This window comes from Cyprinus carpio, chromosome A1 (genome assembly GCF_018340385.1).
Source record: "Cyprinus carpio isolate SPL01 chromosome A1, ASM1834038v1, whole genome shotgun sequence".
Lineage (NCBI taxonomy): Eukaryota > Metazoa > Chordata > Actinopteri > Cypriniformes > Cyprinidae > Cyprinus > Cyprinus carpio.
The window spans coordinates 2,328,407-2,344,421 of record NC_056572.1 but is presented as its reverse complement, the minus strand read 5'-3'; the positions used below and the strand labels follow the sequence as shown (position 1 = coordinate 2,344,421).

General features: G+C 34.8%; 1 protein-coding gene across 3 annotated transcripts in view; it reads left to right on the top strand.

Moving 5' to 3' along the window:
• Positions 1-16,015, top strand: part of LOC109062054 (lipopolysaccharide-responsive and beige-like anchor protein) — a 208,042-nt gene that overhangs the window by 23,632 nt on the left and 168,395 nt on the right. For all 3 annotated transcript variants that reach the window (XM_042717055.1, XM_042717109.1, XM_042717169.1), the window contains exons 3-15: positions 1,612-1,712; positions 2,083-2,178; positions 3,922-4,043; positions 4,765-4,891; positions 6,852-6,971; positions 8,034-8,180; positions 9,018-9,215; positions 10,543-10,676; positions 12,030-12,138; positions 13,681-13,833; positions 13,958-14,126; positions 14,544-14,623; positions 14,722-14,784. In XM_042717055.1, coding sequence (XP_042572989.1) covers positions 1,612-1,712; positions 2,083-2,178; positions 3,922-4,043; positions 4,765-4,891; positions 6,852-6,971; positions 8,034-8,180; positions 9,018-9,215; positions 10,543-10,676; positions 12,030-12,138; positions 13,681-13,833; positions 13,958-14,126; positions 14,544-14,623; positions 14,722-14,784 — 1,619 coding nt within the window. The remainder of the gene's footprint in view (positions 1-1,611; positions 1,713-2,082; positions 2,179-3,921; positions 4,044-4,764; positions 4,892-6,851; positions 6,972-8,033; positions 8,181-9,017; positions 9,216-10,542; positions 10,677-12,029; positions 12,139-13,680; positions 13,834-13,957; positions 14,127-14,543; positions 14,624-14,721; positions 14,785-16,015) is intronic.

Genomic DNA, 16,015 nt, shown 5'->3' with positions numbered 1-16,015 from the left:
GCAAATCTGAACATTACTCCAATCAGAAAATATTATTGATATATGTGACCCTGGACCACAAAACCTTAATTGAGAAATTGAGATTTATATGCCATCTGAAAGCTGAATAAATAAGCTTTCGGTTGATGTAGGATCAGACAATATTTGGCCGAGATACAACTATTTGAAAATCTGAAATCTGAGGGTGCAAAAAAATCTAAATATTGAGAAAATCATATTTAAAGTTGTCCAAATGAATTCTTAGCAATGCATATTACTAATCAAAAAGTTTTGATATATTTACGGTAGGAAATTTTCAAAATATCTTCATGGAACATGATCTTCACTTAATATCCTAATGATTTTTGGCATGAAAGAAAAATCGATAATTTTGACCCATACAATGTTTTTTTTTTGGCTATAGCTACAAATATACCCCAACGACTGGTTTTGTGGACCAGGGTCACAAATGATACCAAGATACATTTTTCTTTAAATATACAAAGTTCAAAAGAACAGCATTTATTTGATATTTAAAGCTTTTGCAGCATTATTAAATGCTTTACTGCTGAATAAAAGCATTAAATTCTTCAAATTAAAAAAAACAAAAACAAAAAAAAAACCAAAAAAAAAAACCAAGGACTTTAATGTTACTTTAATGTTTAAATTAATGCTGCTGCTAAACATCTCTGTGTAAATGCTCTCGTACTCACAGGGCGACGTTGCTTAATTTTACTGGCAGGAACATCAGCATATATATTTGTTAAAATTCATTATATTCACTCGGCTCTACATAGTATTGTAAAAATGCTTTAGATTATATGTGTAATTATGACTTGTGATGCTCTCCGTCGTTTTTCAGTCAGCATGTAGTTCTTCAGCCTTTGCAGCACTGACACGTAGCAAAACTCACACATGGCTAATTGGCCACAAAGCTCAGTTTGGCATGTCAAGGCTTTCCAAATATAGATTTTACATTAGTTTATAGCGACAATACTAACAATACTGTTTAAAAAAAAAATAGGTTGTGCAATTGTTAAACACTTGACATTGTGCACGCACAGTTTTAGTGATTCATTATTTGTCTTTGGACCATAGTGGGGCTTTAATACAGAAGAACAATTTTGCATATCCTCAGGCAAAACTTCTCTGATGCTGAATAAACATTAACATGCTCTGCTTTTAACCCATCCAAAGTGCACACACACAGCAGTGAACACACACACATTAGGAAATAAAGTAAAGATCATGTTCCATGAAGATATTTTGTAAATTTCCTACCGTAAATATATCAAAACTATATCTTTGATTAGTAATATGCATTGCTAAGAACTTCATTTGAACAACTTTAAAGGTGATTTTCTCAATATTTAGATTTTTTTGCACCCTCAGATTCCAGCTTTTCAAATAGGTGTATCTCCAACAAATATTGTCCTATCATAACAAACCATACATCAATGGAAATAGTAATTCATTCAGCTTTCAGTTGATGCATAAATCTCAATTTTGAAAAATTGACACTTAAGACTGATTTTGTGGTCCTGGGTCACAATTCAGCCTTTTCTAAATTCCTCTTCAGTTGTAATGCAGCACTGACCTCATGTTTGCGTGTGAATGTGTGGTGTTTTTCAGATCTGATGGTGGAAATGCTGGGTGTGATCGCCAGCTACAGCATCACAGTGAAGGAACTGAAGCTGTTCTTCAGTAAACTGAAAGGAGAACAAAGCCAATGGGTAATGGTCTTCTCCTCTTTATCTGCTCTTTGAGAAACATCTCTCTTCTCCACCTCACACGCAGTCATAATGCTGTGATCTCCAAGAAATAGATTATATATTTTATAAAATACTAGGACTGTCATTTGTTCTAAATTAATAGAAGCTGATTTGTTAATAAATTTTTATGATGTGCTCTGAATAAATTTTGCACAGTTTGAGTAGGATTCAGATCAACCCAAAATTATTTGTGACTGTATATTTTGTATAGTGTACAGTATCTTTTATATGTGTGGGAAATATACCGCAGTCAAACTCGAAGTATTTATTTGTGTGGGTGTGAGTTAATTTTTTGTTCTTAATAGTGTTGCTTTTTTCTTTTATCTATTAGCCTCCTCATTCTGTCAAGCTGCTGTCCGTGCTGAAGTGCATGTCTCAAAGAAATGGCCCAGATTCCTTTTTCAGCTTCCCAGGGAAGAGTGCTGCGGTGAGACCCAAACATCAGTTTAACTGCACTGTCCTTAAACTCTATACACCGTGAAAACATTGTGATTTTTGGATTAGTGATTTGAAAATTGCATGACAGAATTTCTCTTCTTTTGCACTTGTCCACTACCTAGACTCTTTATCTTCCTTGCTATAATAAACATACAATGTGTTAAAATCAGGGAAATTATATTTCGCTACCTTTTTTTTTTTTTTTTTTAAATAATTATTTTTTTCGCCTGTTCAATTTTTCTTTTCCAGGAATCACTTTATAGAAAGTGATTGAGAATCTCTGTCAAGACAACAGAATATCAGAAATGTATTTTTCATTTCGGTTTATTTTTATCTATCACACAATATAACACAATCACACATAAAATACCTTAAATCCACACTAACACACATTATACCAGTCCAAATATCCTGGAACATGTGATGAATGTTTTAACATACTGTAATGTTCAACAGCATTTTAAAGAAGCCTCTTTTGCTCACCAAGGATGCATTTATTTGATCAAAAAATACAGTAAAACAGCAATAATATAATTCAAAATAACTGTTTTCTATTTTAATGCATTTTAAAATTTTATTTATTTCTGTGAGGTCAAAGCTGAATTTTTAGCAGTCAGTCTTCAGTGTCCCATTATTCTTCAGAAATCATTCTGATATGCTGATTTGATGCTCAAGGAACATTTCTAGTATCATAACAGTTGAAAACAGTAGTGCTGCTTGATTTTTATTTTTTTTCAGGATTCTTTGATGAATAGAAAATTCAAATGAACAGTTTTGGTTTGAAATATAATTATAATAACAATGTAAAAGACTAATGCATCCTTGCTGAATAAAAGTTTATGTATTTATGTGAGTGTGTGTGTATATATAGAATTTATTTATTTTTTAATTTCAAGTACTAAAAACTGACCTAATTGAATAATCTCCCTTATATTCACTTGAAACAGTATAGCATGAGGTCTACAACTAAATATTTTCTCTGCAAAAATATCTGGACTCATTTAAACTCAAAAGACACACACACACACACACACACTTTCAGGATTGCGTTTCAGGTTGCTTTTAGGATTAGGAGACTTTAAGACTTTAAAACTTGATTTTTTTTTTTTGGGATGAAAAACATATATAATAAATAATAAATATCTAATAAATATTTCATGATAGACTTATTAACATTATTCTGTGCATTGGGAGAGGACGGCAGTCAAATGTTTATGTATCATTTTCGGATGTGATACACATGTCTTTGAAATGCTCCAACTGCCTCTGTGTGTGTGTGCTACTACACACACTGAAACACAAAGATCTGAACTACAACCCGCCAAAATAAAAGATTTTGCATGTTTTAAATAAAAACCAAACCATCATGAATGTTTTATAGGGCATGTATATGGAACTCTTCCTCTGTTGTCAGTGTCCACTTGAGAAAGCGCCAAATGAATGCCGTCCTCTCAGGAAATACTTTGATTGCATGTTGTTTGGTGTTTAGATGTTATTCCAGCACAGATATGATGCTGGTTTAATGAGGAAATAATACTGCGCTTGCCTTAATTTTTCATCTGTAACCCACAAATAAGACAGGAAGTCTTCAGTGTGCAAACATACACAACCGTTTCAAACACATCCCTCCAAGGATACTCCTTTTAGTGTTCCATATGTTACTCTGCTTATCTAAAACAAATCCACAAAATAAGGAAATCTAACTGGAAAAACTGTGTTTTTGTATCATCAGGCTATTGCACTTCCACCTATCGCAAAGTGGCCGTACCAGAACGGCTTCACCTTCCACACCTGGCTGCGCCTGGACCCCATCAATAACATAAACGTTGACAAGGACAAGCCTTATCTATACTGGTGGGTCACACACAAACACTGATCACACAAACACAACACCTCTGTGCTTTCTAGAGACACCTGTATACATGGAGGAAGAGTAGCTGACTGTTTCGTTCGTCTGTAAAGTGCCAGAAATTAAAGTATTTGTAGGTGTTTAGATGAACAATAAGAAAATTCTGTAAATTTTCCTCATTCTCTCTCTCTAGCGTTTACTTCTCAAGGGCAGCATTTCACATCCTTCTTGTCCTATTTTCAGCTTCTAATTAATTTCTGTCAAAAATTTAATTTATGCAAATGGAGCTATTTTGACTCACCAAACGTTAATTGACCCTGTAGAAAGATCTGTAGGATGTACACTCTTCACTGGGCTGAGATCAACTCTACATTACAGGCCTTCTTTCAAATGTTTGTCTGAAATGAATGCATATCTATCTATCTATCTATCTATCTATCTATCTATCTATCTATCTATCTATCTATCTATCTATATATCTATCTATCTATCTATCTATCTATCTATCTATCTATCTATCTATCTATCTATCTATCTATCTATCATCTAATCATTTCTTTTGGCTTTTCCATTTGGCTGTGTTGTGTTTTTTCTGAAACTACTTTAAATGATGCTTTCATGTAACATTAAATTTTCTTTTAAGAGTAGAGCTGTATAAATTTGAGCATCCCCTTCTGAAATGTAACTTTTAATAAATGTGGTCTGTATTTTTTTCCTCATCCCTAGCTTCCGCACAAGCAAAAGTTTGGGCTATTCTGCACACTTTGTGGGCGGATGTCTGATTGTCACCTCTCTAAAGTCCAAAGCCAAAGGCTTCCAGCACTGTGTGAAATACGACTTCAAACCCCAGAAGGTATGAATAACCTCAGCCATTTTTTTTTTTTTTTAGTTTACCTGTATGCACTCTTATCATTTACACTTTCCTAACTCTTCATCTTGAACTCTAAAATGTATAAGGAGAGCCAATTTGACATCAGAAGGAGGGTTTGTGTTAAAGCCAAGTCATGTCTGAGGATTTGCAGCCAAATCCCTTCCCTGCTCAGATCCCATATGCCCCCTGGAATGGGCAGGCGTCCATATGTGTGTGTATATATAAGGAAAATCTACTTATGGGGCTAATGTTGCTCAAATTCACATTTCTAATATCAAGAAGCTTACAAGTGCTCTAAAAAGCTTTCATGGGTTGATTTGGCCTATATTTAGAGTCCATTCCATTCCCTCTGGAGAGGTCTTACCTAAGGGATAAGCACCTTCATTGGCTTTTCCCACCATTTAATGGAAATTCAAGAAGATCTGGGTGAGGCCGTTGCTGGAGGGTGTAAATGGACCATAACTGTAGCAAAGTTTAGCGTTAGAAGTTTGCTGATGGACCACATTTTTCTATAGACCAGGGTTTTTCAAACTAGGGTCCGAGGACACCCAGGGGACCACAAGGGGGTGCTAAAGTGTCTGCAAAAGATTTATTGTTAGGGCTGTCAAAGTTAACATGCACTTAAGATGTTAACGAAACATATTTTTTATATTCATAGAGAATTTGATTACTACTGTTTCATTCTGGTCTCTACAGTGCGTGCATAATTATTATGCACGTTGATATTCTAATCATATTTTATCTCCAAGCACATTTTACCTGAAATCTTAATAACTACTAATCATTTTGTCTTTAATCATTTATAAATAATATAGAATTGTTCATGAGGGACGGAAGTGAAAAACGTCTTATATTCAGGTGTGCATAATTATTAAGCAGGTTTTTTTTTACAGATAAAATGAGACAAAAAAGAGATTTAACTCGGACTGAAAATTCTTAAAATGATTAAATGGCCATGAGAAGGATGCAATACTAATGCAATACTAGAAATTGTCAAATTAAGGCATTGATTAAGCATCCAATTAAGCATTGGAGAGCAAATTGCTCACTGGGTCAGAAAAAAAAAATAAAACTGGTGGAGAAGAAAAGACACATTAACTGCAAACTAATTAAGAATAAAGGTGAAGAATTATGTGTGAAACCATCAGGAACCCTTTAGTCTCCAGAAGCACAAGGTGTTAGGTTCTCAGGGACTTAGGTTAGGTAAAGAATCTTAAAAAAATGACATAACATGCACAACATTGCATTATTGACACACTATTTTCCTATTTAATGCTGTAAAATTGCTTTAACACAATCTGTATTGTTAAAAGCGCTGTATAAATAAAGGTGACTTGACTTGACAAGAATAACATGCTGAAGTGTTGTGAAATGCATGAAGTCCTATAGACAGATAGGTTGAGATCCACATCTTCTTGTATCACTCTTTTAATAAATGTATCGGTCAGTAAGTCTTGCGAGATCATTTTTAGTCCATCTCCTATCCTGAAAAGTCTGTCTTGTCCAGATGGACAAAACATGACCTTCAAAAATTTACTGCAAGATTCCTGAAGATAAATTCTTGGGATTAAGGACTGATTAAAAATCATGAAATCATAATTGTGATTTATTTTATTGTACTGATACACATATATACTAATTATGCATGTATAAGATGTTCTACCAATTTAATAAAGAGTAAATATTCTCTATATTTTTACAATTTGCTTTACTGCAGTGGCAATGCCCATCATATAATTTTAGAAACTGATTTATAATTCTAATGTTTTTCTCACTCAGTATGAATGATTGTTTATACTATGCTACCAGGGGATAATCTTATTCTGGAGTCAGAAAGTTTTAAAAAACCCCTGCTTTAATGCTCTCAAGTTTTGTGATAATGATATTAAATAAAGAATGACATGCTGTTGTTTTTTTTAATTGCTATTTTTTTCTTGTACAGTGGTATATGGTGACCATAGTGCATATCTATAATCGCTGGAAGAACAGTGAAATCAGCTGCTATGTCAATGGAGAGTTGGCATCATATGGTGAGATCACCTGGTTTGTCAACACGAGCGATGTAAGTTGTTTCTTTTATCTCTTATCGTTCTGGTTTTTAACAGCCGTTAAGCTTGAGGCCCTGATTTTTTCCCCAGAAGTGTTTTAGTTCAAAGCTTGTCAATACTTTAGCAGCTACAAATCCCAAAATACCCACAAACTTTAGGATGAAACAAAACTGCATTGACAGTATAAAAATAGCAAAAGCTAACATTTTCGAAAACATGTGATGACATTAAAAGTGATTATTCAGTCATGTGTAGTTTTTTTCATGAACAGTGAAACGTCTTTTCATTAAAATCATATGATTAGAATTTGGCATCAAAGATGGACATTATTGCACTGAAACAGCATAACATTTAAAGAGCAGCATTTTGTAACAGCAAAATGTTATTCACGTGAACTAACAAGTGATACTAATACGGTTTATTGCTCTTTTATTTTATGCATGTGAACAATGAGTCTCATTAAAAAGCCCTTTAAAAAAATCACTGTAATAGGTATAATCAGTACGCTCTAGCCGATTGAAGACCTTTGTACTGTGAGTAAATAACACAAAGTTAAAATTTAGGCTCAGTAGGATATACTTTTTAAGAAATTAATGCTTTTATTTAGCAGGTATGCATTAAACGGATCAAAAGTGACAGACAAGACATTTATAATGTTACAAAAGATTCTATTTCAAATAAATGCTGTTCTTTTGAACTTTCTCTTTATCAAAGAATCTTGAAAAAATGTATCACTGTTTCCGCAAAAAAATACTAAGCTACATTAATAATAATCAGAAATGTTTCTTGTCCAGTAAATCTGCAAATTTTAATGAGTTTTGAAGGATCATGCGACACAAAGACTGGAGTAATGATGCTGAAAATTCAGCTTTGTCATCACAAGAATAAATTCTATTTTACATATTCACATAGAAAACAGTTATTTTAAATTGTAAATATATTTCACATTATTACTGTTTTTACTGTATTTTTATGGGCAAATAAATACAGGCATAATGAGCATAAGAGACGTTGGTGACTTGTGATGAATTAAAAAAATGTACTAAATAGACCTTTTCTCCTGCTGTTCTTCACAGACATTCGACAAGTGTTTTCTGGGCTCATCAGAGACAGCAGACGCTAACCGTGTGTTCTGTGGTCAGATGGGGGCAGTGTATCTGTTCAGTGAAGCTCTCAGTGCTGCTCAGATATTAGCCATCTATCATCTGGGGCCTGGATACAAGGTGGGATACACTTCTTTGCACAAAGGGTGTATTATTATAGATATTAAAAAAAGTTATTGGGTAAAAATCCTGGTTTCATGAGGTATTTATTTTGTCAAATCACAAACACACTTATACTCTGTATGTATGAATGTGTGTATGTATGTGACCCTGGAGCACAAAAGCAGTCTTAAGTCTCTGTGGTATATTTGTAGTAATAGCCAAAAATACATTGTAAGGGTCAAAATTATCGATTTTTCTGTTATGCCAAAAATCATTAGAATATTAAGTAAAGATCATGTTCCATTAAGATATTTTGTACATTTCCTACTGTAAATATATCAAAACTTAATTTTTGATTAGACATATGCATTGCTAAGAATTCATCTGGACAACTTTAAAGACGATTTTCTCAATATTTAGATTTTTTTGCACCCTCAGATTCCAGATTTTCAAATAGTTGTATCTCGGCCAAATATTGTCCTCCTAACAAACCATACACCAATGAAGAGATTATTTATTTAGATGATGTATAAATCTCAATTTCGAAAAAATGTCACTTAAGACTGATTTTGTGGTCCAGGGTCACATATATAGTATACTAAAATGAATGTAGTATACTAAACGAATACTAAATGTCAGTTGAACCAACAATTTTTGCTCTTCAGTGATATGATAATTGGCTGGAACCCATCAGGCATATTTATCATTCACATCATCAATCTGTCTATTGTACTTAAACACTTATGCTTTTATCAAGTGCTCAGATGAATCAGATTTAACTTCATGCTTTTCACACACACTTGAGAATGTGCAGCATAGCTCTACTCCGCATCTCTCTCCCTCTGATTGATCCAGGGCACTTTTAAGCACAGGGCAGAAAGTGACCTGCTGTTTGCAGAACATCATAAGATGCTGCTGTATGATGGAAAGCTGTCTGCCAGTATCGCCTTCGCCTTTAATCCGCGGGCCACTGACGCTCAGCTGTGTCTGGAGTCCTCTCCCAAGGACAATGCCTCCATCTTTGTGCACTCACCACACGCCCTCATGCTGCAGGTATGCTCTTCCTCTTTGTCTCCTCATCACACCTGGTTCACCATCCCAGCTGGACGAATGAAACTAGCTCCTCAACATTCGTTAACATAATTAACAGTATGAGCATTTTATGATCTTGCTCAGCAAAATACAGCCCACACCTGTGCTGCATCCAGCACTTCATGAGTTCTAAAAGCACTTAATCTAATCTGGTCCACAGTGTTATCAAGTGAGTCTATAAGCTTTTTAACATTCATTTATTTATTAAATATCAGTTTTTGACTGCAGAGCTCAACAATAAGGACAGCCTGATGGCCAGTGTGAGAAAGTTTTAGGCCAGTTGATAGAAGTGTCAGTTACACTTTATTTGAAGTTGTCCTTGTTACAGTGTAATTATACATTTAAGTACTGAGTAATATTAATTAACTACATGTACTAACTTTAAGGTTAGTGTTAGGATCAGGGTTTGGCTTAGGGGTTAATTGCATGTAATTATGCATAATTAATTGTTGTTATAAAAGTAAGTACATGTGACGTGTAACAAGGACACAAGTGTTACCAAAGTGTCTTTATGGCTTACATATGTTAGCCTTGTTCCATGTGTTTCAATGCTTTGCAAGCATAAACATTTGGTTTCGTGTGATACATTCAGATTCTTCTAATTTAAGCATGTCATCAAGATAAAGTTATCTAACAGGATAACATAAACTAGGTTTTGTTGAAATTGCAAGAATGACTTCTGATAGTTTAGGCAGCAACACAGTGGTGTTTAAAGTTAAATATTATTTTATTCCCAGTGCACGGTTGTGCAAAACCATCAAAAGCGTTTTTATTTATGTATTTCTAATTAAAATCTAAGAAAGAATTTTTATTATTACTTGGACTATTAATATTATGTTGGTGAAAAATTGTTCTTGGCAAGCCCTGGACTTGATAACTGAATTACAGGATATATTCTATAAAATAATTTAGCTTGCTTTTTTTTTTTTCTGTTAATGAATGCTTCTTCAGTTCTATTAGCATCTTCGCATGCCGAACAGATGAAGTAGTTCTCTCTGACAATGATTTTATGGATGTGCCATCTGGAGAGCACTAGTCTGATTAGAGGCACCTAAGGACCTCACAGCTGTCTTTCTTTATTTAATTACCCCCCCCCCCCCCCCACCCCCCATGAATACAGAGCACAGATTTATGAAATAACCTTCACATTCAGGAATAGCTGTTTCGGAACAATAAGGTGATGACAATACTTTGAATTGTATTAAACGGAGGGTCTCTGTGTTACACAACATAATGATGTTACAGTATATCGGCAAGAAACCTAACATCAAGCCTTTCTGTGTCTCAGGACGTCAAAGCTGTGGTGACACACTCGGTTCAGAGTGCCATCCATTCTATAGGAGGAGTTCAGGTCCTTTTTCCCCTGTTTGCACAGCTGGATTTCCTCCAGCACAGCGGTGACGAGCTGGACACCTCCGTCTGGTGAGAACACATCGACTCTGCCTTGGGGGTGAAATGAAAATTAGGAAAGGGATACTCAGTGAAAAAAAAAAAAAAAAAGATTGAGCACTTCTCAGTTTTAGCCTGGTTTGGTAAAACTGAAAATTAAGTTACGTTGTCTGTCCTAGAGTTGATAAACCCAGCGGACACACTGTAACAGCTTTTTAAAGGAGATGTTTTCTCATGTTACACAAACCATTAATCTGTTTTTGGCTGTAGGGTTTGGTCCTCTAGAGGTCAGTGCTTAGTGTTATTCACTGTTACTTTGTGTGGACATACCTTTGACTAGGAGCCAATACAAAGTTAAATATTTAACCTGGTGTTACCTGGAAAACAAATGCCTCAGTCAAGAATTTTAATGTTTTTTTTTTTCTTTTACATTGTCAAAATGACCAGTTTGATCAGTTGTATTGACAACAGTAGCAAGATGATTTTGCATTTTCACTTTTGGAGCAGCTATTTTTTAACAACATTTACACTACAATTAGAATTGCATAAATAAATTGCGTTAACAAGCGCAAGGTTGGGGGTTCGATTCCCCGGGAACACATGATAGGTAAAAATTGATAGCCTGAATGCACTGTAAGTCGCTTTGTATAAAAGCATCTGCTAAATGCATAAATTTAATTTAATTTAATAAATAATGCTGTGAGGTTAATGGGTTTTAAATATGAAACTAAAACCTCCAATCGTAGTCTTACTGATTGAATCATTGAGTCAACGAAGAAAGGACTTTCTTTATGAATGGGTCACTGAATCATTGCCTCGCTCTATTCATTCAGGAATGAAACTGCTGTGTGTTTCTTGGAGACACACTTAAGTTCTGCTGTGGCTTTGATTAGAACTATTTTCAGTGGTAAAATTGAGCAAAAGCAGACAATACTGACAATGTTGTGTCTAAAATGTAGCGTATAGTTATTGTGTAGACAACCAGGGAAAAACAGCACTCTCGCTCGTGTTTTATTGCTAAGCTGTATCATATGATATAAATATAAGACAAAAACCCATAAAGACAGGGTGCATCATGTTAGTGTGAGATGACATGTTAAATGTGTTAATAATTTTAATGCTTTATTGTTTCGCACCAAATTAGCACATTTAATCAACTGCACTAGTGAAAATTCATGACTGTTTTACATAGAACACAAAAGAGATATTTTGCAGAATGTTCAGGCTGCTTCTAAACAGAATGCCCATAAAAGTTGAACATTTGCGGAATTTTTTCCCGCCTCATCTGAACTAATTCTTGTACTAGATCAGGTCTATATGTTATTATCACTTTGTTAGTTCGTTCTCTACTGAAGCTAACCTGCTGTATGTTTGTTTTTCTCTCAGTTGCACACTACTGTCATTTGTGATGGAGCTGTTGAAGGGCTCTGTAGCTATGCAAGAGCAGGTGCTGTCCTGCAAGGGCTTTCTTGTCATTGGTTACTCACTGGAGAAGGTAAGTACATGAATATGAACATGAATATTACTTTGTGCATTGAGTACGTGGAACATGTGCATCCACAGCTAATGTTGAAACACAAAAAAAGAGGAGAAAACTGTCATCTTTAATGTTTGAAATAAGCTTAAACTCTTAAAATGCATATAAGGGAGTCCTTTTATAAGGGGGACCTTCACTTTTACATGGTGTTTGATCATGAATGTGTGTTGGAAGTGTGTGTACACAATCACTCTATAATGATAAAAATCCACCCACTCTTTTTTTTAGTCCCCATAAATCATAAGCAGTGTCTCAAAACAAGCCACGTGCAGAATTGAGCGTTGAGCGATGACTCAATCAGCCCTATTTTAGTTATCTGTGGTTGGCAGAAGACTTTGAGACCGTTTATCTCGCAATAAGGGAGTAAGGATATCCCATAGTGAGAAACTGAAACGTATGCTTGAAAGAGAACGATAGGTTACTTGCGTAGCCCCGGTTCTCTGATAGCATTAAGTGAGGTGTCTCACCAGAACACCCTCCTTCCTTACGTGGAAGGGGCCTATCCCATTATTAAACACCTCAATTAATGCTATTAGAGAACTGGGGTTATGCAAGTAACCTATCCAAGGTACTGCTGTAAAGGCACAGCCCTATTCTGGAAAAGAGGGAGGGAGCAACAGCTAATTTGCATTTAAAGATGCATGCGTGAAAACAGCATGTTTCTGCTTCCACTCAAAATCGTATAATAAAGGATCTGTTGGGTTTTTTGAGCTGAAACTTCACAGGCACATTCTGGGGACACCTGAGATTTATATTACATCATAATAGTTCCCTTTTAAAGCATACTATACATACTGCCTGCAGAAGTTGCTGGGTAATACAGAAAAAGAAAAAAGTGTAATGCTTGAGAATGCATAGTACCGTACCAAACTGGATGTCACACGTTTTATAACCAAGAAAAACACTTTCAATACTCAAACCATGTCCTTTGCCTTTCACTAGACCATCTGTTTCTGTTTGTTTTGAAAGTCTTTCTCTTGCGCTCCCTTTTTCTGTGCACCCTCACTGTTTCTAGTCCAGTAATTTTTTTTACTTACTGTAGATCTCAGCTTATAGTGCAATGTCCTTGACACTTAAGATCTCATCTGGCCTTAAGTTGTCACATCAAGTCATTGCACTTTATCTTAAAAAAAGAAAAGAATATATGCAAGACTAAAAATGGATTTAGTATGTGTCTGAAGGCCCGAAAGCTTTTGAAATATTCAAGTTGCTTTGAAAAAACTTGTGTTGTGTTACACTTTTAAGACTGAAAAAGTGAAAGGATTCTCTTGTGATGGTTAGGACAGTGAGTCCTCTGCACATTGGGAATCAGCCCAGATGTTCTCATAAACATTAGAAACCTGAGATCGATCTCAAGGTTTGCTGTTACACAGCTTGCAAAAACTGACAGCTTCAAGCAATCTGCTGATTCTATCTCTGTCTGTCATTCTCATTTTTTTAATGTTTTTTTTTTTGTTACCAAGTTTATTATCCGATTTCATGTTTGTATCTTCTTCTCAGTCTTCCAAAGTACACGTGACGCGACCTGTGCTGGACATTATCCTTGCCTTCGCCCGCTATCTCAGCAACCTTCCTACTGGAGTTCTGCTCTTGAAACAGCTGTGTGACCACATCCTCTTCAACCCTACCATCTGGATTCATGCCCCAGCTAAGGTATCTTAAACATTCACTCAAACCGATGCTGTTGCATCATGCTAGCTTAATGGTTTACCAATTCTTTGTTCTCTCAAATGTGACTTTTCGTGGGTGGTTTAAACTGATTTGCTGCCCCCAACAGGTACAGCTGGTTCTCTACACCTACCTGGCCACAGAATTCATCAGCACCGTCAACATCTACAACGCCATCCGCAGAGTTGGAACTGTACTGCAGGTCATGCATACACTCAAGTATTTCTACTGGGTTGTAAACCCACTGGACCGCAGTGGAATCACGCCCAAGGGTCTCGGTAAGACGTCTTGAGCAAGGAATAAGGGTCAAAAAATTTCCAGTATTTCCAAATAAAAAGGGCACTGCAGGTTTGCACTAAAGATGCTGTGGGAAATCTTCCCGTCCCGCAATAACTTAGCAATTTGTCTGTGTGTAATTTCCACAGTAGACTGCTTTATTGCTCATCTCGTTTAAATCTCATTAAATGAAATTAGGGTTACAATAAATGAGTGAAATATTCTCTTCCGTTTTTTCCCAACGAGTTATAAAGCAAAATCATCTAAAACGGTATTTCTAAACTGATTTTCCTTTAGGAAGCGGAAAACAAAACAAAGCAAAAAACAAAAAAAATATGCATTAATATTATCACAAGCATAAGCCCATGGATTATTATTGACATGAGTGTTTTTTTTTTTTGGTCGATATCTTGCATCAGATGGGCCGAGACCGAATCAGAAGGAGATTCTCTCTCTCCGAGCGTTCCTGCTGCTGTTTGTCAAACAACTTATCATGAAGGTACACTAGTAAGACCGTAACATGCATACGATCTGAATAAATCGACTCCATCATGAGAAGTGCAGTTCAGGTAATGCCTGTGTGTTGTGTGAATGTAGGATCATGGCGTAAAGGAAGACGAACTGCAGAGTATTCTGAACTACCTGCTCACAATGCATGAGGTACCGTGATGCGCCTACAATACATTTCTCAATACATTGCAGACTCATAAAACCCTAAATAAAAGTAAATTATCAATTCTGTCAAGATTTTATTAGACTGTACGGTCTGTGGTGTAACTGCCACCAGATGGCGCTTGGTCCCCACAGCTTTCTGTCTTGCGCATGAAAAAAAATTGGGCAGTTTACCATCATGACACTTTCCATATATATCTACACTACCGGTCAAAAGTTTGGGATCAGAACAATTTTTTTTAAGTTTTTTTTTAAGTTTCATATGCTCATCAGTGCTACATTTATTTGATCAGAAATACAGGAAAACGCTTTATATTTTGAAATATTTTAATGACGTAAAATAACCTTTTTCTATTTTAAATGCATTAAAATCTAATTTATTCCTGTGATGCAAAGGTGAATTTTCAGCAGCATTACTTCAGTGTTCAGTGTCACATGATCCTTTAGAAATTATTCTAATATCCTGATTTAGTATGCTGGATATACTTAAAAATATAAAAATATATAAATATACTTAAACATATATTATATATATTTTATATATATATATATATATATTATATATATATATATATCTATGATATATATTTTTTTTTAAACCTATGATACTCTTTTTTTCAGGATTTTTTGCTGAATAAAAAGTTAAAAAGAAGAGCATTTTATTTAAAATAGAAATCTTTTCTAACAATATACACTACCATTCAAAAGTTTTGGTACAGCAAGGATTTTCTTTTTAAGAGATTAAAACTTTTATACAGCAAGGATGGAATGTGCTAAATTGTTAAGAAGTGATAGCAAAGATTTATATTGTTAGAAAAATTAATCACAGTTTCCCAAAAAATATTTTTTAACTTTTTATTCATCAAAGAATCCTGAAAAACTAATCACAGTTTCCCAAAAAATATTTGGCGCAAAAATGTTGCCAAACATTGATAATTCTAATAATAAATCAGCATATAAGAATGATTTCTTAAGGATCATGTGACACTTTATACTGGCGTCATGATGCTGGAAATTCAGCTTTGCATCACAGAAATAAATTACATTTTAAATAATATTAAAATAGAAGCCAATCTTTTATATTGTAATAACATTTTACAAGATTACTTATTTTTCTGTATTTTTGATACAGCATAAGAGACTTCTTTAAATGACATTATAAGTCTTACTGATCCCAAACTTTTGAACGGTAGTGTATATATAGTAATTATTTTAAAAA